The following is a 24,035-nucleotide window of genomic DNA, read 5'->3' as shown; positions in this document are numbered from 1 at the left end:
GAGAAAAAGTGACTTACTCGAAATGAACCTCCGATAAGTGTTGCTATGTGTCTGAACTAAAAAATTCTTCATGTCGTTGACCTAGAAAAAGCTCGATTCTCCCAATCATCCAAGTTTCCGGAAAGGGGGCTCTAGTGAGTATTTCGATTTGGAAAGGATTAAAGAAGTTGGTTAGCTCTAGTTTCTAAGAAATTTTCAAATGCTAAAAGTGATGAAATGGGAGGCAAAATTCGAGTTTTATATCTGAGAACTTGGGGAGGAAGCAACTCCTCCCTGACCGTTGATCACCTATGGAGTAGGCACTCGAACGTGATCCAATGGTCACGAATATCAAGGTACAGATCGTGATCATAACATGGGAAAATGACGCCTCGGATACAGGGCTAAATGACACTTCAGAGGTGGATTGGATGTCTTGGGTGTGGAATGGACTCCTCATTAATTTCACCAATTGATGGGCCCAGCAATGGGGAGTCGACATGGGGCGTTACCTTTTTGAAACATGATGCTTCGGTGAGCCCAAACGTCACCCCCAAGTACGTTCCTTAAAATCACTCCTCTCAGTCTAAGTCTCCACTGTGTGAGGGCAAGCAAAGACTTGGGGGAAAATGTTGTCTGTGTTTTCACCAAATGACACATGGCACTCATTAGAGAAGTGATTAAGCTCCACGGAAGCTAATGACGTCCTTAAGAGCTCGCCTAGAGCTCCTTGAAAGGTAGGCCCTTCCCAATATGTTGTGATCTGCTTTCGGAGGTGAATGTCTCCATGTAAGGTAACGTCCTGAGGACTATTATCATGGTCCTCCCATTCTCTTGTTCATCTAGTCCTCCAAGCCTGGGAAGTTGTCCTCAGGGCCTGGGGTGAAGTGCTTGGTGTCATGCACAGCGACCCTGGACCACCAGCAGCCATCTGGCAAAGTTACTGCTTCCTCAAGTAGTGGTGTCGAGTCCATACAGTCGACAAGCAGCATGTCCCAATGCGCCCCCTAGCGTGGAAAAGCATGCAGCTACCCTCTGATAGTGTTAGAGGCATGTCTCCCCAAAAGTGTGTGGGCTGCAACCTCGGAAATGGGTCTCGTGTGATACGCATGGGCAAACCACCACCTTTATTATGAGAATGTGTTTTAAGTAGCATTTATCCCTCAATTAATTGGGAATGTTTGTAAGAAATCCCCGTTAAGGGAATTAATTGTCCTCAGCCACTATAAATAGGGCTAGGGCACCCATTGTTAAGGATCCCAACTTTTGGTATTGAGAGCATTGCTAAAAGGCTGCATGAAACTCCATAGAAGCTTGACTCCTTAAGCTCCTCAAATTCTAATACAATTGCCTCGTGCACTAGGGTTAATTAATTACCTGAACCACATAAATCCCCAGGTCTTTTACTGCATTTGTTTAAGCTTTTGTTTAATTAATTGATAGCGAAAAAAACAGTCAACAATATTATTTTTTTAAGAGCATATTTAATGGAGTGCTATAAAAGTGATGCATAATTTTATTTTAGCATATCTTTAAAAAATGTAGCTTCAATGGGCATTACAAAATGTGTGCCAAATTTGACTCATGCTAAAAGATGTGCCAAATTTGACACACAATAAATATTACTTTTGGCCACTTATTAATGTCTTTTATATTAATTAAAAACTTTTTATTTATTTATTTAATAATTTTTTAATATATTTTCAATAAAAATTAAATGACTTTGTTGGTGTTGAGTTAATTTGCACATTATACATAGAGCACAATTATAAAAATTGGGCCAACTATGATATTTGTTTTTTTTTTCCAAATTTGACACAAAATTTATACGTGTAAATGGTAACTTATTTGTTATGAATAGTTTAATAAGTGTCTTAATTTTAATTCACGTGTTCTAAAATGCACGATCAATATAATGATTAGTTTACTAGAGTTTTAATATATAAATTAAATTAACTCATTAAGTTTATATTTTTAAATAACAAGGAAATGATTTAAAATAATTTTAGGATAAAATATTTATTTCAACTTTATTATATATTTTAATAATTTTTTTAAATTAATCTTGTCAATTCAAGTCGTGTTATCCTATCAAATCTAAATTATCAACCATATGTTTACACTGAAATTTCATTTTGAATCATACATAACATGATTGCAACTAATAATGGATAATGTCGATGGGAAAAGAATATACACCTGGATACGTTTCAAAGCGTTTATGGCCCTTTTACTTTAAGCTATCAAAGAATTTCACTCAATCAATAGATTAATATTTAGAGAATTATAGAACCCTAAGAGTTCACTCTTTTTATATTGATCTCCCATTTATTAAACTGTAACGAGAACTAGAATAATTTAGTAAAGAAAAAAATAGGAGTCAAATAGAGAAGAAATAGAATCATGATTAGTACTTAACTCGAAAGGCAAACTCAGTTGTTTGCATAATTAGAAAATATAATTGATTTAAGGGTGTTACTGTTCACAAATTTTTTTTTTCTCTTCTCACCCTCTTTCTAATTACACAGTCCATAAAATTTAAAATTATTAATTTTTCCACTTCTCCTCTTAAATTTTCATTAAGTATAAAATAAAATAAAAAGTACTTACAGGTAATGACATTTCTGAAATTGTTGGAAAGAAATGTTTTCATTTTCTTTTCCTCTCTATTTACTATTACCATACAAATCATTTTTATTCAATCTAATTAAAGCTCTACAATATTAAATTATTACATAGAACCTATATTTTACTAGTGTGTTGTTGAACACCATATATGCTTAACATTATTAATTAGTTTATAACTTACAAGTTGTTGTAATTGCAACTAATATATTAAATAATGGAGGTGGTAAAATAATATAGTTTTAAACCATGTTAAATATATGATCAATTATAATATTTTGATAAACTAAGTCGATGATTTGATGTATTACATTTGTAACATGATATAAACAATTACTAAATCATACATCTAAAACTGATAATATATAAGAAAAGGGTAAAAGACTAGAAAAGCAGATTAGAAAAATGGGCTGTTTAGATAGGAGTAAAAGCCCAAATTCAGATTAGAATGGGCTTAAGGATGGAGAAACAAAGTATCTAAAGCAAACCCTCTGATTGATATAAAATGCTTTGGGAAAACATGGAAGAGCTATGGATAAGAAGTTTCAAATTTAAGGTTAACCTTGGTTAGGATTATTCAATAGTCATGAAAAAGTAAGTGGCTTGGCAACATGCCAATGGGTTGTCATATTGGCATGTTCAAAAATAAAATTGGCAGTAATTGAGCTAAAATGAAACACAAAAAATAAAAATTAATATTTAGAGGGCACAAAATAATTAATCAAATAGAAAGCATTATTGAGCTTTAACTTGGTGCAAAATGAATATGTGTAATGTCATTAATTTAAGTAAAAGAGTTCTCTCATGCAATGAAAAGGTCCAAATCCAAATCTTCAAGGACAACAGAGTCTAAAACAAATGTAGCCTTTGATTATATTTTGGCCTCGTATACAAAAAGCATATAAAAATAAATAAATAAAAACTTAACAAACAACACAAAATAAAAGTACTTGAGTACGTATTAGTCATTTCCCTAATTATTCTTTTAAACTTTATTCCCTTTCCCAACCTACTAAATTTCTCCTCAAAACCATCCCCAAAAAAATTATAATATATTAAAAAATTTTACAGAGCAGCAGAGTCTTCTCTACTCTATTAGTAAGCACCATTTTTATTGTCACTTACTTTGACAACAACATCATCATCATCATCCATAAACCTCTTCCAAAACCAATGTTGCTTCCAAACTCTTTCAGTCATCTCCTCAATGGAAATGTTTTTAGTCTCAGGCAACAAAAACAAGACGAAGAAGGACATGATCAGAACCCATCCAGAGAAGAACAAGAAGATTCCGAACTTGAAATGACAAAGCATGGAAAGAAAAGCCTGAGCTATGACGAAGGTGAAGAGCAAGTTGACACAAACAGTGACACTCTGACCGGCAGAGCGAGTCTCGAGTGGGAAAATTTCACTCGGAATGAGCCAGCCGAGTGGCCCCCAGGACCAGGCGAAGGATGACACGTAGGTACACACCATAACAACCACTAGGATTGCGTAACCCTTGCCGAGGTTTTCCGAGTTGTCTGACAACTTTAGACCTAATATAATGGCTATTACCAGTTGGGATAAGAACATCTGAACACCAGCCTCCAACAACAGCATGCGACGCCCAACTTTGTCAACTGAGTAGATGGAAACAACGGTGGATAGGACGTTAACAGCTCCGGTTATGACAGCTGAGTAAAGGGAAGCATCGCCACCGAACCCTAATGTGTTGAACAACACTGGTGCATAGAACATGATTGCATTGATACCCGTGAACTGTTGGAAGATCTGGGACAAAGTATAATATAACATATAAGAATATTATTATATAAAATGAGTGATGTTTATGTATACTGCTAATGTTGAAAGATTTGAAGTGGTTGTTACCTGAAGGGCTACAGAAATGATGAGTTGGGGACGGTTCTTACGCTTGAGGAGGTTTCTAAAAGGGTGCTTTACTGCTTTAGCTATGCGGCTAGCCTCGACGAGTTCATTGAACTCGGGCTCGATGTTGTCAGTTCCTCGGATCTTTCTTAGTACTTCTTTTCCTTTCTCTAAGTGACCACGTTCTATAAGACTGTTGGGAGTGTCCACAACTAAAAGGGCACCAATGGTTAGAAGACATGCAGGGATACCGGCCAAACCCAATGACAATCTCCATCCCCATCCTCCTTTGATTCTGTGTCATTCACGCAAATTATCGAACACTTGGTGAGCAAGTAATCAACCAATAAAAATACACGGTTAAATGTTAAATTTGAACAGTAATATATTAGTTTAAGGTCAAACTGAGGTTTCACATAAAGATCCCAATCGGTTTACATAATATTAAATTTGAAAGGTGTTCCGATAGCCCCTTTTAATTATTACTTATTTTTAAAATGCAACAAAAGTCGCCAGGTGTTAGTTTAGTTACATTATTAATAGTGATCCCCAAGTCTTAGAGAACAGTTTCCAAAGTCGAATCAATATTGTAACAATTCTAATTACAAAAAGGTCAACCATCAAGCATGATTTTGGGGACTATGATACAAATATTATTATTAAAACAGTCAACAATACCTATAATTGACAACGAGGTAACGATGGGTGTGCACATCTATTTTGAGTAATAGTACTACTAGTATAACAATTTTTTTTTTTTTTGAAAGTAAGTTTCACTAACTAGACCAACAATTTGAAAAGTATTTTAATATTTAGTGATTTAAATATATTTCTTTCTAGTAAGGGGAGCACATCCCTTTTTCGTTTTCGCACCGTTACAATTTCAATTATTTTATATAATAGTACATAATGTAGTTATTTATAATATTTTGTACGCGTAGGAAGTAGGAAATATACTGTTTAAATTTTAATTTTAGTACTATATAAATTTCAAATTTTTCTAAAATTTTTATGAAATATTCTATAAATTATAACTATCCCATGTCCAAAAGTGTTGGAAACAGAAAAAGGGATGTACTGAAGTAGCGGAGACAAACCATATATTTATACTGTATATATCATGCACAATATTACATTCAATAATAATAATGAAATGGAGAAAATATAACGTTAAGTTTAACATACTTGGCAGTGCCGTAATTCACAAGATTTGCGAAGAGAATTCCAATGGTGACATTAAGTTGGAACAATATGTTTAGTCCACCTCGAATTCTTGTGGGAGCAATCTCAGAAAGGAATACTGGTACAGCCTGTTATCACATACAATTAATAATTATATCTTATATTAGAACAATCATGACAAAACATTGCACAAACTAGCTTTCATATGAAATTACAAAACCTAATAATTCATCACTTTATTGGAAAAAACAAAAAAAAATGTCAGTTTTGTTAAAAAAATATAAGACAAATATATACTCAGTACATTACAAATTTCAATTTGTCTTCATTTAGAAAAAAAAAATGTTAAAACAACTTGAATAACATTTTTTTTTTCATTTGAATAATATTACACTGTCTAATCACTTAGAAAACTTAAATCAGCACATGTTCTGCAAATTTTAATTTGTCTTTCTTTTGTTAATTATTATTATATATAAAGCAACTAGCTATACAACTTTAAATTGAAATAGAAATAAACTATTACAATTTATAACTTTACTTCACATGCTCCGTGCCATGTTGTTCTTATAATATTATATACAAGTATTTAATAGGTATGGGATATGTTTGGTCCAAATAATACAACAGGATTCCAAAAATATATAAAGCAATCCCAAAAGATACACACCCATCCCAAAAATATAAACCCCACATCCACATGATATATAAAACGTTGGAACAAAAAAGGGGTCCACTTATTAATCACGTAATTCAACAAAAGAGACAGACTATTTTAACCGAAAAGGATAGAAAAAGCCATATGTGTATTCATATAAATATATATATATATATTAATTAATTTAGAGAGACATATAGTTAGGAAGATGCATAGAAAGTTGGTTCATGGACAATTTGTCAGGATAATTCCAAGTTATCATGATTTGAATGTTCTTTTAACTTAATCAAGAAAAGGTTAAAAAGGTCTTTGCAAGTCACATGTATAGTAACGTCAAAAAAACCAGACACAACGTTTCAAGAAAAGATAGTATATATATAGTAAAATAGTATTAGCATGATTTTGAATGAAATATGGCATTTGATTTGATCATCTTAAGAAAATGCTTAACATGTCCTCCAATCACTACTATGGCACCCGACACTTTTAGGTTATCACTTTAATTTTTTTTTTATTTAATTAATAGAGGTGTATTGATTAAGACTTATTGTAAAGCTATAGATTAATATATGATATACAATATATATGCCATATGTGACACCTGTTTCAAGTAAAGTAATAACACGTAATTCAATATCGTAATATATATTATTATGTTATTAATTAAACAAACCATAATTAATAGTGTATATAAACATTAATCAAATATATGTATATACCTGATTAGCAAAGCCAACACCACAACCAAGTAAGATCCTGCCAGTGATGAGCATGGCGAGATTTTCAGCGGCGGCGTTGAAAATGGTGCCGATGATGAAGAAGACGCCGGCGATCAACATGGTTAGCCTTCTGCCGAGCTTTCTGGTGGTGTAGGAGGCAAAGAATGTGGCGGTCAAGCCAGCCAGGTAGAGCGACGACGTGAACAGTTGTAGCCCTTGGTTGTCGTACTTACAGTAATTGCTATCCAGATGTTCCATTGTCGTTTTTCTATAAACCACCGGAAAGAATTTTTTCAAGAATTCCGGCATAGATGTTACACCACCTATATACACACACAGAAACAATTAATTAATTACTATATATACTATTATGTATCATATTACATATTAACAAAAAAAATATCATAATAATAATGATAATGACCTGAAACACCAACGTCGTAGCCAAACATGAGGCCTCCGGTGGCTGCCATTATACATGATATAATGACGATCGGCGTAATCTTGGCCTCAAACTCCGCCCCGGAGGACGAAACTGCAAACCCTCCGGCCATCAATATATTGGTCTCTTTGCTAGAGAGCTTTTGCTTAGATATATATATAACTCTTATATATATTGATAACTATAAAAGAAGAAGAAGAGGAGTGAAATGTTAATCGAAATATAATTGGAGTTGTGTGGAGTGGGGTTTATATAGGGAAGGGGTCATAAGAGCATGAGTACCAAACTAGATGGTATTTAGTGGGAGCCACTGCGGATCATTCCACGTGTTGATTTCGATGGGCTGCCATGCATTCTAGTCAACATCTGATTATAACCTTTTTTTTTAAATTTCCTTAATTATATCTTTTAAAATAGATATTTATATGTAAATTCAAGCTATATACTTTTTTGAACAATGTTTTTAGTCACATTATTTTTTTGGACTCTGTATTTTGACAAATTACCTTTTAGAGCCCATGTTTTATAAAATAGAACACTAAACTCAATTTTGATGAAAACAAGTTGAATATAACAACACAGTTTTTAAGTAGAATGATTTTATTTTTGTTCTGAATTGTTAGTTTGGTAAATTATTTATGATTTTAGTTGAGAAAACATTGACCAAAATCAAGTTTAGAGTTCTATTTTAACTATTTTACAAAACATAGAGTCCAAAAAGTAATATGTCAAAACACAGGTTCCAAACAGGTAATTGGACAAAACACAAAATCTAAAATGTATAAACCCTAAATTCAAATATTATAAAATATAATTATTATAATCATACTTAATATAAGACTATATATATAATAATTATATTGATATAAATTTAAATTTAAATTTGTTGACGCCGTTTTTCGTCAACAGATAAAAGAAGAGCACAAAAACAATGAATGACAATGGCCAAACGAAACAAACAAATCAAACACACGATTTTTTACGTGGTTCAGCAATTAAATCTGCCTAGTCCACGAGTCTTTGCTATTAATCTCAAGATTATCTCTGAAAAATTCTTTAGTATGAATTCTCCAGAGTTTTCTCTCAAGGATCAGAATTTCGGTCATTTACAATGGTGCATGGCTTCTCTATTTATAGAGAAGGATGCAGAATACTATCCCACATATTTTGGGTAGTTACTCTTTTGTGAATAAAATAAATGGCTTTAAATGCCTATAATCAGATAAAAAAGGAAACGTCCCTGAAGACCAGGAAACGCATAACTGATTAAATAATATCCCACGATTCTTGGAGATTTACATTAATAAATGAGGATTACATCTCATGTTTATAATACTTGTTGATATTCAAAGCGGCGATCGCGTATCTCTAAGGCTCTTGCCTCCCAAGTTTCCCATCATTGCCCGAGCCAGTGACATCTCCCGAGCTAACGTGGCTTTCGAGATAGTACGTCGAGCTCAAGACCCCTGCTCCGAAGTTGTTCCTGAAGATGAGGGTGCTCTCAGAGCTACCTTTCGAGATCGAGATCATTTTGAGGTCACGATACTCGAGGTCGTGTATCGTACTTTGCAGGCTCGATTTACAATCCTAGAGCATGCCCTAACCCTCACGAGGCCATTTATTGCGAACTCAGCTTTCGAGGTCATATTTACTATAGCTCGAAATCTGGGTATAACATCTTGCCCCCTCAAAAGTATTTGTTCGAATCCTAAGAGAATGAAACTTTTGAATTACTTCCTCTGGGGGACCGTACCGTCACACTCTTGAAAATGGACACGCGTCAGCCGGGTATTGCTCACTTTAGGCACTTGAGTACCTTGGAAACATGCCCACGATCGTCCGTCTGACAACTTTTCGGCACCTTCTTGTCATTGATCCCCATCCGTTCGATCTAGTGAGGATTTCATTCAACGCTCCTGATTAATTCCATTTTTCCACCTATATATACAAGACCCCCCCTCTTCATCTTCTTCTTCACGTTTGTTCATCGTAAGCAAGAAAAGAAAAACAACCAGAAAACCAGACTCTCCTAAGAAGCTTCTGTCCTGCGCATGTTTTCTCGACCCAAGAAACAAAGAAATCCTGGTCTATTCGAGTCAGTGAGTTCTTTCTTGCAACCTCTTCTTCAGTCGACGATTTCTCTGCAATCACCATCACTGTGTAAGTATGCCATTTCTGTTTTCAGTTTTTTATCCATACTGTTCTTATTGTGTATGCTAGTTTACGTTCTTAGCATAATAAGATAGGGGGTTTCATTTCGATAGGCTTTCAAGTTTCTTAGACTTCCCCTGCTGGATTTCGCATCACTGGTTTATATCCAGTTTTAACGTTTGAGCAAAGTTTCAATTTTCTGGGTTTTGAAAATTTTAGGCCATGTTTCTTGTCTAATAAGTTTTCGGGTAAAAACCCTTGTCCTTGACAAATTCACGAAAACCGAGAATGCCCTTCCTTGCTAACCGCCACCTTTCTTTCCCTTGAATTTCGGGATTTTCAAAAAATCTTCTACGCTCCTTTTCTCTCCCGTGGAACACACGCTCTGACTCTTTAGTAAGGGTCTCAATATTTAATTTCTTGTTCCTAAATCCCCGAGCTCATACTATCGAGCTCGTGATTCTTGCATGCATGGCCCTCACCATTTTTTCTTTCTCGTTAGATGTCACAGAATCTGGAAAGACGGTGGGGGTCATTGCGAGCCATCCCTTACGAGCCTAAATCTCCGAGCCCAGAATCACTGTTCGTCCGGAATCAGCGTCGGATACAAGAATACGAGCTTGCGCGCGAGCAAGAGGACACTCAAGCCCACTATCGCCGTCAGATAGACGAGGTCATTGAAAAGAAGAGAAGAGTTCTTCGGGAGGCCATCTATCCGGAGCCCAACCCAGGACCTAGGCCAATTCCCCTCGACCCTGCGTTAAAAGTCACGGTTGCATATCACCCAGGGAAACTCCAATTTTCTTTAATGGCGGAACCTTCGTCTTCGCAGCCTCGGAGAGAGATGTTCGAAGCCGAGCTCTACCAGAGCTCGGTTACCACCACCGACCAAATAACTGACATTTTGGCTCTCCATGGCCTTAGTTCGTTGGACACCCTGAAGTGTCGAGCTCCGGCTAGTCATGAACGGAGCTGTTTCGCCCCTGGGGGCCGCGACGTCAGTGTGAAATATTCGGCCTGGAGCCAGGAACATATAAGGGCAGGAGCTTTGCTGCCCTTGAAGTCCTTTTTCAGAGACTTCACTGATTTCGTTGGGTTGGCTCCATTCCAACTCAACACCAATTCATACAGGGTGCTGTCTGCCCTGAGGTCCTTGTTCCACGAGCTGGGGTGGGAAGGACCTTCACCTCAAGAGATCTTATATCTCTTTTGTTAGAAAAGTAACCCCTCCCGAGCTCGGGGAGGAGATGGTTTTTATTATCTTTCGAGCTACCCCAAAGAGACGAAGATTTTTGAAGATCTTCCAAACCACCCTCCTGACTCCAAAAAGGCTTTTTTCTGGACAGACGGTTTGTCCCTGTCTCGACATCGATCGTTCAGGCGGATTCGTAAGTACTCTTGTTACTTTTTTTTTTTTTTTTTTTTTTGAGCTCGGAATTTTAGCCCTTAAGACCGTACTTAGCTGAAATGTGTTTCGCTTTTCAGCTAATTTTAAGCGTCCCTCCCCCACCAAGGCAATGGGGGAGCACAGAGAGGCCTTGCTCCGACTTCCTTATGGCAGGAGGTCTCTTTCGTATCTTCTTCAAGAGGGCAAGCTCCGAGCCTGTGGGTTGTTGGGAGAAGGCCAGTCAACCTCTGACTGGTCTAATAAAAAATACGAACGTTGGGAGGAGGTGCCCCTGCCTACAAGCGCCCTTCCTCCAAGGAGAGAGAAGAGGCCAACACTCCCAGTTCGTCTGAGGAGTCCGCGGTCCGGGAATGAGGCCAATGATGAAGCCTCGAGCTCGGACTCAGATGAAGGTAAAGTCCTCCCTACCTCGAGGATGTGGTCCCCCACACTACTAGAACACAGGCCCAATAGGTTAGTCTCGTGCCCACAGGATAGATACCACTTCTACATATGGAGTTGGGTAAACGACTGTGTCCATAGGTTCGATAGTGGGCTCGGGAAATATGATACCATGTACACCACGGACGAGGTGTGGAATGGGATAGCGGTGCAGTACGGGACCAATGACTATAGGGACCTCTCGAGGTTATCCCCTACTTATAGGGAAGGCACTCCCCCCGCCTCCTCTAAAGACGGGGGAATTTCATGGTCCCCAAGCTCGAGCTCGGGGGAGAGTTCCAGTTAGGTTTCCTCCATATCACTCTATGTGTCTGATACCGAAATTACTTGCTGTAAATTTCTCTTTTACTGACTCAGTGTTGTGACTTGTGCAGGCGAGATGGACTCCGATCTCGATGCCGTTATCGACAATGCAGGCGCCAAGAGGAGCAAACGCCCCAGGGCAGGGTCGGTGAAGGCCAGCCAGCCGGGGAAAGGCTCCAAGAGATCTAAGAAAATGCCTCCTCCTCCCCCGCCGGCTTCGAGCTCTGCTGCTACGTCGACTGGCCAGATCAGCGCCCCCATGACCTCGCAGGCTGTCGTCTCTGCGGTGGCACCGACCTCGCAGGCTGGTATCCCTGTCGTGGTCGAATCCCGACCTCTTGTGGCGGGTCAAACGTCTTCTGCTCAGCTCATCAAGAGACCTTCTGCTTCTCGAGCTCAGAAGCTAACCATCTCCACCCATATGGACTCATATGTGGTGGATAACGCTGCCGGACCTCATGGATCTACGCTGATTTCGGATGTCATGTCCCGGATCGGCCAGAGCTATGGCAGTTTCGAGGCTCCTCAGTGGCAGTGCCTAACTGGCACCCGAGACCGCACTGTCCTGTACGAGAAGAGTATCGAGCACACTGCCGCGGTAAGTATCCTTCTATATTCCTTTTGCTTACATTCATACTGTCCTGAGGCTAATGGTGGTTTCTTCCTTTTTTCAGGCTCTTGCCTTCACTGCTCAGCTCAATTACGAGCTGAACAACGAGATCCATTCGAGCAAGACACATGCTCAAGAGGAGAGGGACCTCCACCTTAGAGCGAACGACGATCTGAAGGCGGCGAATACTAAGCTCGAGGCAGTGGTTAAGGAGCGTGAGGAAATGGCCAAGGAGCTCGGAAAGCTGAAAACTGAACTCGAGGAGCAAAAGAAAGATAACATCCAGCTTCGAGAGACCAACAAGAAGCTCGAAGAGGACAAAGCTCGCCTTACTGCCGAGTACAAAGAAAAGAAGGAAAAGGCGGTCGACTCAGCCATGTACCAGATGTGGGCTTATAACGAAGAGTTGGACACCAGCTTCTTGGGTCCCCACGAGGCGCCGCTTCTTGAACGATGGAATGCCCGGCTCGAGAAGGAAGAGGCTGAACGGCTTGAGAAGGAGAAGGCTGAGCAGCTCGAGAAGGAAAAGGCTGCTCCGGGCACCGCTTCGGAGGAAGCTCAGGAGGATAGCCATGCTATTCGTCCTGAGGGGTCCAGTGCCACTGATGCTGAGAAGGCCAAGGAGACTCCTCTCTCTTGAATCTGACCTCGGGGAGATCAGTTATCGGAGCTGCGTCCCCTTATTTCTGTAACTATTTTAATATATGCCCACGGGGCTGATACAATTTTTTTTTGCCATTCTTTTATATGCTTTACATTGCTCGAAATATTTTGCATATTTTTAAATGGATGAACCGGTTATGTTTATTTATTCATACAAACATAGTTTGGACTTGGGCTCGAAATTCGATGCATTCATGCATAGTTTATTCGAATTATTCGCTTCCGACCTCGTTACTTATCAAGGTCGGATATTACTTTAACCACGAACTCGAAAGTACTTATATGGTATGTAATATGAATGATTTGGTTATCTTTTTAGTCACTTTTCCTCATCCTCAGTATTTTGCCTCCGAGGTTATGAGTTCGAAACTATTTTTCTTTAAGATATTCCAGCCTCGATCTCGACATATTTCGCAATAGGTTTAGGCTCCCATTTATCATCGATCGATAATTTGGCTGGTTTGTTCCAAACCTGTTGTGTTTGCACATCTGGTTAACTCCAAATGTTTTAGGTTCTTGATGGTCGGTCATATCCAATCTATCTAAGCTCGCGTATTTGGTCATATCCAAATACTTTGTTTTTGATAATTCGGTTATGTCTGAACTATCTAAGATCGCATATTTGGTTACATCCAAATACTTTATGTTTTTGATAATTCGGTTATGTCCGAACTATCTAAATCGCGTACTTGGTTACATCCAAATACTTTATATATATTTTTTATTTTTTTAAGCTGGTGGTATGTATACCAATGATGCCCCCTTAATATCCTATGAGTGTGACCATAGGTTATTAAATTAAGGGAGATTGCAAAAATAAAAATACATTACATGTGAAACAAAGCAGACCTTTTATTTGATGAAATTCAGAAACAAACAAACAAACTAGTACAGATAGAAATTCATGGTTACAGGCAACACTTCCTACACTATTGATAATATGGTCTAAGGTGTTCGCCATTCCATGCTCGTGGTATCAGGCTCCCATCTAATCTCGCAAGTTTGTATACGCCCGGTCGGATGACTGATTCTATCTGGTATGGTCCTTCCCAGTTTGGTCGGAGCACTCCAGCTGCTGGATCTCGGGTTGCTAAGAATACGCGTCTCAAAATCAGGTCTCCCACTCCGAACTTTCGATCTCGAACCCTTTTATTGAAATATCTTATGGTTCGTTGCTGGTAAGCAACATTTCTCAGCTGAGCCTCTTCCCTTTTTTCTTCGATCAAGTCTAGGGTTTCTTCGAGCCGAGTGTGATTTGAATCCTGATCGTAAATTTGAGTTCGAATCGTTGGGATTTCGACCTCGATGGGAAACATTGCCTCGCATCCGTACGCTAGAGAGAATGGGGTATGTCCCGTTGATGTCCGAGCTGTAGTTCTATATCCCCAAAGGACTTGAGGTAATTCCTCGGGCCATCGTCCCTTTGCCTCCTCCAACTTCTTCTTTAGAGAACTCTTGAGGGTTTTGTTAACGGCTTCGACCTGACCATTCGCTTGAGGATGAGCCACTGATGAAAACCTCTTTATTATACCGTTCTTGTCACAAAATTTGGTGAATAAGTCGCAATCGAACTGAGTTCCGTTATCAGATACAATCTTTCTTGGTACTCCATATCGGCATATGATGTTCTTTACCACGAAATCAAGGATCTTTTTCGAAGTTATGGTCGCCAATGGTTCAGCCTCTGTCTATTTTGTGAAGTAATCAACGGCGACCACAGCATATTTTACTCCGCCTTTGCCAGTTGGGAGTGAGCCTATGAGGTCGATGCCCCATACTGCGAAAGGCCATGGGGATGTCAACATGGTCAGTTCAGAAGGTGGAGCTTGGGGTATCGTTGCGAATCTCTGGCATTTGTCGCACTTTTTCACGTACTCGAAAGAGTCAATTTTAATGGTTGGCCTGAAATATCCTTGGCGTATAATCTTCTTGGACAGGCTATGCCCCCCGGTATGATCTCCGCAGAACCCTTCATGAATTTCTTCAATGATCTTTTTAGCTTCGGGAGGAGTTACACATCTAAGCAGCGGCATGGAGTACCCTCTTCTGTATAACTTTCCATCCATAATGGTGTAACGAGGAAGTTGATACATCAACCTTCGAGCTTGATTTCGATCTCTTGGAAGAATTCCATTTTCGAGATAATCAACTATTGGACTCATCCAGGTTGGTTCTGTTTCAATCATACACACATCTTCCTCGTCTGGCTCAGTAATGCTTGGTGCTGATAGGTGTTCTACGGGTATAACATTCAGCTCTTCATTTTCGGCGGAAGTGGCGAGCTGAGCTAAGGCATCTGCATTTGAGTTTTGTTCTCGGGGAACCTGTTCGATTGCATAAAACTCGAAATACTCTAATGCGGATTTTTCCTTCGCCAGATAAGCTGCCATTCTTGTGCCACGAGCCTGGTATTCCCCCAAGATTTGATTAACCACGAGCTGGGAGTCGCTGTAGCAATGTATAGCTTTGGCCTTGAGCTCTTTTGCTATTCGTAGTCCCGCAAGTAGAGCCTCATATTCAGCTTCATTATTAGATGCTTTAAAACCAAATCTTAAAGCAGAGTGAAATTTGCTCCCTGCAGGAGTGATCAGAATAACTCCTGCCCCCGCTCCATTTTCATTTGACGAGCCGTCGACGTAAAGTTTCCACAGCTCGTGGGCCGTGGTTATTACCTCGTCGTCGGCTATACCAGTGCACTCCACTATGAATTCTGCCAAGGCTTGTGCCTTAATGGTCGTTCTTGGATGGTAAGTGATCTCGAACTGTCCGAGCTCAACAGCCCATTTAAGGAGCCGACCTGACGCCTCTGGTTTAGACAGGACTTGCCTAAGTGGTTGATCTGTCAGTACATGGATGGGATGTGCTTGAAAGTAGGGGTGGAGCTTGCGAGATGAGTGGATTAGGCTGAGGGCAAGCTTTTCCATCAATGGATATCTTGACTCTGCCCCCTGTAATCTTTTGCTAATGTAATAGACGGGTTTCTGCAATTTTTCTTCTTCTCGAACAAGCACCACGCTTATCGCGTGTTCGGTAGTCGAGAGGTATAAGAACAATACTTCTCCCGTCTCAGGCTTCGATAGGATGGGCAGTTCAGCTAAGTGCTTTTTGAGCTCCTGAAAGGCCAGCTCGCACTCCTCTGTCCATTCAAACTTCTTACTTCCTTTCAATAAGTTGAAGAATGGAAGGCCTCGATCCGTTGACTTCGAGATGAATCTGCTCAGGGCGGCCATCCTGCCTGTCAAGCTTTGGACATCTTTATGCTTCCGAGGTGAAGGCATATCAATAGGGCCTTTATTTTGTCGAGATTAGCCTCGATCCCTCGAGAGTTGACAATAAAGCCCAGAAATTTTCCCGAAGATACCCCAAAAGTGCACTTCTGAGGATTTAGCTTCATGTTGTACTTCTTGAGTACGCCAAAGCACTCTTCGAGATCATCAACATGGTTCTTGTTAAGTTGATACTTTACAAGCATGTCATCAACATAAACTTCTATGGTGTTCCCTATTTGCTCTGAAAACATCATGTTTACGAGCCGCTGGTACGTGGCTCCAGCATTCTTGAGTCCGAATGGCATAACATTATAACAGTATAGCCCTTTATCTGTAATGAAGCTCGTATGTTCTTGGTCGGGGGCATGCATGGGAATCTGGTTATATCCAGAATAGGTATCCATGAACGACATCAGGCCATGCCCCGCCGTGGCATCCACGAGCTGGTCAATTCTTGGCAGCGGAAAACAGTCTTTTGGGCAGGCCTTGTTGAGGTCTGAGTAGTCAATGTAGGTTCTCCACGTCCCATTGGGCTTCGGGACCAACACTAGATTGGCTACCCAGTCAGGGTAAAAAACATCCCTAATGAAATTGTTTGCTTTCAGCCTGTCAACTTCCTCCTTTAGTGCTTTCTTTCTGTCTTCGTCCAGCTGTCTTCGCTTTTGTTGCTTCGGGGGAAAGTTTTTGTCTATATTCAATGCGTGACTCGCTACATTCGGGCTTATCCCCACCATGTCTGAGTGTGACCATGCGAAGACATCCTGGTTTTTCTTCAGAAAGCAGATTAATTGCTATTTTGCCTCGTCTTGGAGGTGTTTTCCGACCTTCACCTTCTTTGAGGGATCAGCTTCCTCGAGCTGAACTTCTTCGAGCTCCTCCAAAGGTTGGAGGTCAACTTTTTCCTCGATCCTCAGATCGATCTCCTCATCAATTTCCAAAACCGTCCCATCTTTATTTTGTATGATAACGAGTGCCTGAGCGCCCGTTTGTTTCTTTCCCCTCAAAGAAATGCTATAGCACTCCCTTCCTGCCAATTGATCTCCTTTTAGAGTCCCGACCTCGCTTGGGGTTGGGAACTTAAGGGCCAGGTGCCTCATAGATGACACTGCCCCCAGCCCGACCAGGGCGGGTCTCCCGAGTAGTACATTGTAGGCAGATGGTAACTCTACCACCACGAACTCCATCATCTTGGTCACCGAGACTAGATAGTCTCCCAAGGTCACGGGGAGTTCAATGGATCCCATACAAGCAGTCCCTTCTCCTGAAAAGTCGTACAAAGTGGTTGCACATGCCTTCAGGTCGCGAAGGGAGAGTCCCATTTTCTCGAGGGTCGCCTTATAAAGAATGTTGACCGAGCTCCCATTATCTATGAGAACTCGGCGGACTTTCTTGTTGGCAAGCTGAAGGGTAATAACCAATGGGTCATGATGAGGGAACTGAACATGAGATGCGTCCTCCTCAGTGAATGTTATCGGTTGCGTTTCAACCCTTTGGCTTTTTGGTGCCCTAGGTTCGGGTTCATAAGGAGACCCGTCTCCTGTCTTCAACTCGTTAACATATCGCTTTTGAGCATTTCTGCCCCCTCCCGCGAGATGAGGCCCTCCCGAGATGGTTATTACATCCTCTCCATCAATCGGCGGGGGCCTGTCTTCTTCCCGAGATCGGGCGTTATTATTTTGTGCCGCCGAAGGCGCGGCTACTCTCTGACTTGCAGTAGTCTATCCAGTACTCTGGTTTTTGACATACTGCCGGAAATAACCTCTCGAGATCAACCCCTCGATCTCGTCCTTCAGCTGTCGACATTCATCAGTGGTGTGTCCGGTGTCTCTATGGAACCGGCAATACTTACTGGAATCCCTTTTTGACTTTTGATTTCTCATTGGGTCCGGACGCCTGAAGGGGACCTGGTTTTCATTAGCCAGTTATATGTTTTCCCGAGACTCGTTGAGTTCGGTGTGTACTTTATATATGGAGAAATACCTTTCTCCTTTCTTTTTCTTTCCTCCTTCAGCCTCGGGGTTATTTCCCTCGCTCTTTTTCCTCTTGGAGGGATTCTCCGAGGCAGGCTGTGGAGCTGCTTGGTCAGCCGAGGTTGAGGCAGAGTTAATGTTTATCGTTGTAGTTTCGGTCTGCGAGGTCGCCTTCAGCGTTGACCTCGCCTCCTCTACATTGACAAATCTCTGCGCCCGTCTGTTAAACTCGGTTATTGACCTCACCGGTTTCCCTTGCATGTCATCCCAAAGGGCACTTCCGGGTAACACACCAGCTCGGATAGCCATCAGGTGCCCACTGTCATCCACATCTCGAGCCCCATCCACATCTCGAGCCCGTGCGACCTCTAGATTAAATCTTGTCAGGTAGCTTTTCAGTGTTTCGCCCGGCTGTTGTCGGACGTTAGTCAAAGTGGATGCCTCTGGTCTGACTCCCATCATGGCTCGGAACTGGTTCTTGAAGTCTCTAGAAAACTGATCCCATGAAGTTATCGAGTGCCTCTTGTACTTTTCGAACCAACTCTTAGCAGGTCCGGCCAATGATGTTGGAAACAACATACACCTGAGCTCGTAACCCACGTTACTAGCTCTCATAATAGTGTTGAATGTACTCAGGTGACTGCATGGGTCGGTTTTTCCTTCAAAAGCTGGGACGTGAGGAATCCGGAACCCTTGAGGAAATTGAGTGTTAGAAATATTTGGAGCAAACGGCTCGAGCTCCTCGTCAGAGTCCTCATATCGACCGTTCCCTCGTTCATTCTTTAAAAGCCTAAAGGCTTTTTCGAGCTGATCAATCCTTTCTTGGACTGGGTCCTTAGGTGGTGTCTGGAATTGACAGTCATTGATCATGATCCCAGGCTCGCGTCTCCGTGAGGGATCTCTACGCCCATTTAGGTGATTCCTTAGGTTCGGATTTGTCTGATCTTCCTTCCCCCTGCTCTGATTCAGATGATTCCGCAGGTCAGGACGGGTCTTGCGGCTTCCAGTATTTTTACGACCTCGGTCGCGTTTACTGACGGACCTGGTCTCTCCGGACTCGTCACTGGTGAAACTCATTGATCAGTCGTTTCGAGATGGGTTCTTCCCATGTCGCCTTGTCTCCGCAGTGCGAGACCGGGACGTCTGACTTCTCTCAGATTGTGCGCCTCTCCGCTCCTGGAAAGTCTCCCTGTGTCCTTGTCTATCCGCCGTACGCCCTTGATCCTGATTCTGAACAGGTTGAGCGTTTCTGCGGGGAGGTGAAGGATATCTTATGGGAGATGGAGGGAACCGTATAGGCGACGGTGGCTGCCTCCCCTGCCTCGGCCTAGAGGGTCCAGTATTTGCCCGTGATGGGTTAGTCGCGTTCGGTGCGCTACCAAGAACCTGAGTCCGAGCCTCGGTAGAAGCTCGGTTATTTTCAGTTCCTGCAGGCGCTTCCGCAGGTGGATTAGGCGGGACCCGAGCTCGGGTACTCCTCTGGGGCCTAGGAGGAGCAGATGGCTCTGCTGGTGCCGGAGGTTGAGTCGGCCTCCTCGTGGCAGCATCTTTTCGTGGTCGTCCACGGGGCCTCCGGGGAGGAACATGCACATCCCTTGGAGGAGGGACTTGGTTTTCGCGCGAAGGCGGGGGCTGAGCCACCTGCGCCTCCGCGGCCATCCTAGTCAACTCCTCATTCTGTTTATTGGCTTCTGCCAACAGCTGTTTCAACTGCCGATTTTCCAGTTCTACAATAGGAACGTAACGTTCAGGATTGTAGTACATATCCTCATCCCTCGGTGGAGGTGGTGGTCCCCGGGAATCGGAGGACCCACTTCTCTCCTCAGACTCCGGGTTCTCCATTGGTTGTTTTCCAGGACGCCTTGGGTAGCTTTCGTCAGGGGTGTTCTGATTGTTTGTAGCCATGAATCTCTCAGGGATGAATGCTTGAGTTCAACTCTCAATGAAAGCACCAAACTGTTGACGCCGTTTTTCGTCAACAGATAAAAGAAGAGCACAAAAACAATGAATGACAATGGCCAAACGAAACAAACAAATCAAACACACGATTTTTTACGTGGTTCAGCAGTTAAATCTGCCTAGTCCACGAGTCTCTGCTATTAATCTCAAGATTATCTCTGAAAAATTCTTTAGTATGAATTCTCCAGAGTTTTCTCTCAAGGATCAAAATTTCGGTCCTTTACAATGGTGCATGACTTCTCTATTTATAGAGAAGGATGCAGAATACTATCCCACATATTTTGGGTAATTACTCTTTTGTGAATAAAATAAATGGCTTTAAATGCCTATAATCAGATAAAAAAGGAAACGTCCCTGAAGACTAGGAAACGCATAACTGATTAAATAATATCCCACGATTATTGGGGATTTACATTAATAAATGAGGATTACATCTCATGTTTATAATTGTTGCGATAATTTTTGCTATGCAAGTGCACACAGTCGCGAACTTGTAATAAAATGGTAAAACCAAGTATCGTCCTCAAGGACTGAGTTATCAATTACCAGTCAATTAATCTCTTGTTCTATTTGATGAATTAAAATTTCTTGATTTTTGTAAAATACAGCAAAAGAATCGATAGAGTGCAGAAATAATAATCGACAATTAAATAGCATAATAACTAATAGTAAAAACTCTTAATTCAATCACTGAGAAACAATTAGGATATTCAATCTCATCAACTATCATTCCTATTATTCCCTAATGCAAAGTATGAATTCTTCTTATTTTTACCTAATTCAATTAACAAGTTGAGACAGCAGCCTATAATCATTCTATGAATTATAAACTCAACCTAGGTGACAATTTCCTATATTTCTATGGTAAATTGAACCACAAAGGTAGCATTAAATTCCACAACTTAATAACAGTTACACAATTAATTCAGATACTTTCGTTCTAAATTAGAATTATGTCCAATATAACCACAGCATAATTAAATCTCACTTCTCAGATTTTGACTTAAAAACATATATATATATATATGACTAAAGATGGCCAATCAATAATCAATCTATAAGAACAGGTTATAAGGAATTGAAGAAGATTGAAGAAGAGGAAATTAAAATTGCATTAGGTCATAATAGAAATTCAAGTGATTCAATTGAACATCCTAAACAGAAAATTAGTTCATAGTCATAGTGCTAATCACAACAGAATTTTAAAGATAACATCAAGAAGAAAAACATGTAAAAATACTCTAAGCTTGAGCCTTCAACACCAGAACTCCTCCCTTCGTCCGTACCCCCCTTCTCTCTTCTTTTTCGTCCTTTAAAACCTAGGATTTTTTAGATTTTAGAGAGGCGGGCCGCGGCTCTACATACACTATGCCGCGGCCCGTGTCAAAATTTCTGGGCAGACTATCCTTTCAATGCCGCGGCTCTCTGAAACCATGCCGCGGCCCGTATCATTGTCTTCTGGGCAGAATGCCCATCCATGCCGCGGCTCTACCTAGCCATTCCGCGGCCCGAAGATGTCCTCAAAAACCATGCTTCTGTTTCTCCCCCTAGCCGCGGCCCTACTTTGATCAAGCTGTGGCTCTTACGGAATTCTTCAATTCTTCAAGTTTTCATCCCAAAATTTCACCAACACTTCCAAATTGTGTTGAGAACCATTCTTAATCAAAATATGATGAAAAACTCGATTATTTCTTCCCTTTCTTTGGCATTTCCTTCCACATGCTCAATTCTTCCTGATATTCACAAAAACAACCAAACAAAGCGTAAACCCGCACTAAAACAAGGAAAAACAAAATAAAAGACTACTAAAAACATCACCAAGACATCATAAAAACTAGACTCATCAAACTCCCCCAAACTTAACCTTTACTCGCCCTCGAGTAAAGACCAAGTTAAACTAACAAAAAGAAACAAACACAAAAACGAACAAGTTAAACCATCATTACCATCTACACTGCTTTGCCAACACTCATGAAATCTCAATTGCAATATTTATAACCAGAATTTCAGCTCAATTGCCTCAAAGTCCAACTTATACAGTTCAATTAGGAAAATCAATAATATATCATGAAAATGACTACAACACTTGCATTCTATCATATATGCTCAACTCATTCCAGATAATTCCACAAACCAAATCTACAATATGCTTGCATTACTCGACCTTTTCCACTAATGTCAACAACACATGTTTTGAAATCAACAGGACTTTCACAGGTTATAGTGTTAGGCTTAGGTAAGGGTAGATGAAATTCTCATTTAAGCTCAATCGTTACCATAAGCATAAAACCTTAAAACCAACCAAATTTTTCTTTACCACACCCAAAATCACCCTTTTATACAATTAGAGAGAGAGATGACAACACTTTTCATTATTTTCTTCTTTTCTTTTTCTAGACTTATCACTTCTTTTTTTTTTTTTTCAAATCACACTCCCCCAAACTTATTATTTTCTATATATAAATATGATCAAGGAGTGTGACAAAGTGATATTATTTTTTTTTTTTTTTTTTTTCAAAGACTTCTCTCTCTCTTCTTTTTGTACAATCATACTGTATTCCAATCATAACAACCTCTTACTATTTTTCCTTCTTCTTTTCCACAGATTATATGCTTATGATAACAAAAGGAAAGGAAAACAAAAATAAAGAATTTAAGAAATTTAGGCTCAAATAGTATGATCAAGAACAAAAACCAAATTCAAGGCTCAAAAGGGTAACTAAGGATAATTAACTCAAGGTCGGCTTGAAAGGCACAATCGATCCAAAAAAAAAAATTGCCTAAATCACTTTTCTAAACACATGTCATCAAGAATTTCGCCTCAAAAGCCAAATAATGCAAGTTCTATTAGATTCAAATTGTCATTCCACCAACCCTAGTCAAACACATATAATACAATCCAAAATGTTATCTTTTCAAAACATATTAAAAATTTCCCACAGAACTTTTTAAATTCAACTCTAAAACAATTGAACCAAGCACACAGTTGAATTCAATTTCCTTTTCACGAGCAAAGACAAAGCAAGTACAGACAAGAATGATGGTTTAACTTTTACACTACAGAAAACTAAACTAAACTAAACAACGCAGAAAACAAAAATAAAACAAAATAAGCTCCCCCCCAAACTTAAGACGCACATTGTCCCCAATGTGATAAAGAAAAAGAACAAGGGAAGAGAACTTACCTGACGCCACATCAGTATGGCGGTGGAGGTGGTGGAGGTGGCCACTGATATGGAGTGTACTGTGGCGGTGGAGTGAAATAATTCTCATCGGCTGAACTCATAGTCCACCTCGTGACCAAAGTATTCAACTCCTCAATATGAGCCCGGCCATATTCATTTTGTTGCACCATAAAGTCATTATAGTGCTGATTTTGCGCATGCTGCGATTGGATTAAATATTGATTTTGTTGAATAATGTAATCCAATCGAGCATGCGTACTCTGCGTGTGCTCGTCAATCGGTCCTCCAATTGCTAAATTTTCATGTGGGTTGCTGGGACCCGCTTCTTCTACTTCCTCCTCCTCAGCGCGATCAGGGCCCCCTGTTTCATCAGCCCGGCTGCGCTTATTTGGCTGAGTAGAGTCAGGCTGCGTAAGACAGGCTGGAGGGAAGGCCGTAAACAAGGTCTGATTGATGGCCCCCATTGGCCTCCGGACTAGATCGCTGGAAAAGGTTGGTACCTCATAAGTGCTACATAAAGTCGAAAGGAAGGTACCATGGGCGACACCAGCGGTAGTGTTGAATCGACTGATGTTGCGTATGCTATATCGAATAATGCGGCC

General features: G+C 40.5%; 1 protein-coding gene across 1 annotated transcript; it reads right to left on the bottom strand.

The window, feature by feature from the left end:
* Positions 1-3,354: 3,354 nt before the first annotated feature.
* LOC133819211 (sugar transport protein 13-like) lies at positions 3,355-7,678 on the bottom strand. The gene is made up of 5 exons (XM_062252396.1): positions 7,457-7,678; positions 7,033-7,355; positions 5,659-5,783; positions 4,477-4,768; positions 3,355-4,377 (listed from the first exon to the last, which is right to left on the bottom strand). The coding sequence occupies exons 1-5, from the start codon at positions 7,584-7,586 to the stop codon at positions 3,700-3,702; spliced, it is 1,548 nt and encodes a 515-aa protein (XP_062108380.1). The 5' UTR covers positions 7,587-7,678; the 3' UTR covers positions 3,355-3,699.
* Between the last annotated feature and the right edge of the window lie 16,357 nt (positions 7,679-24,035).

The sequence above is a fragment of the Humulus lupulus genome, chromosome 2, assembly GCF_963169125.1.
Source record: "Humulus lupulus chromosome 2, drHumLupu1.1, whole genome shotgun sequence".
Taxonomy (NCBI): domain Eukaryota; kingdom Viridiplantae; phylum Streptophyta; class Magnoliopsida; order Rosales; family Cannabaceae; genus Humulus; species Humulus lupulus.
The sequence above is the reverse complement of the archived record's forward strand: the minus strand, read 5'-3'. Positions and strand labels throughout refer to the sequence as shown.

Coding starts and splice junctions, on each gene's coding strand:
- LOC133819211 (XM_062252396.1), bottom strand. CDS start 7,586: ATGGCCGGAGGGTTTGCAGTTTCGTCCTCCGGGGCGGAGTTTGAGGCC. Junction 5,784..7,032: donor GTGTTGGCTTTGCTAATCAG/GTATATACATAT, acceptor ATGTGATAACAG/GCTGTACCAGTATTCCTTTC. Junction 4,769..5,658: donor GTGAATTACGGCACTGCCAA/GTATGTTAAACT, acceptor TGAATGACACAG/AATCAAAGGAGGATGGGGAT.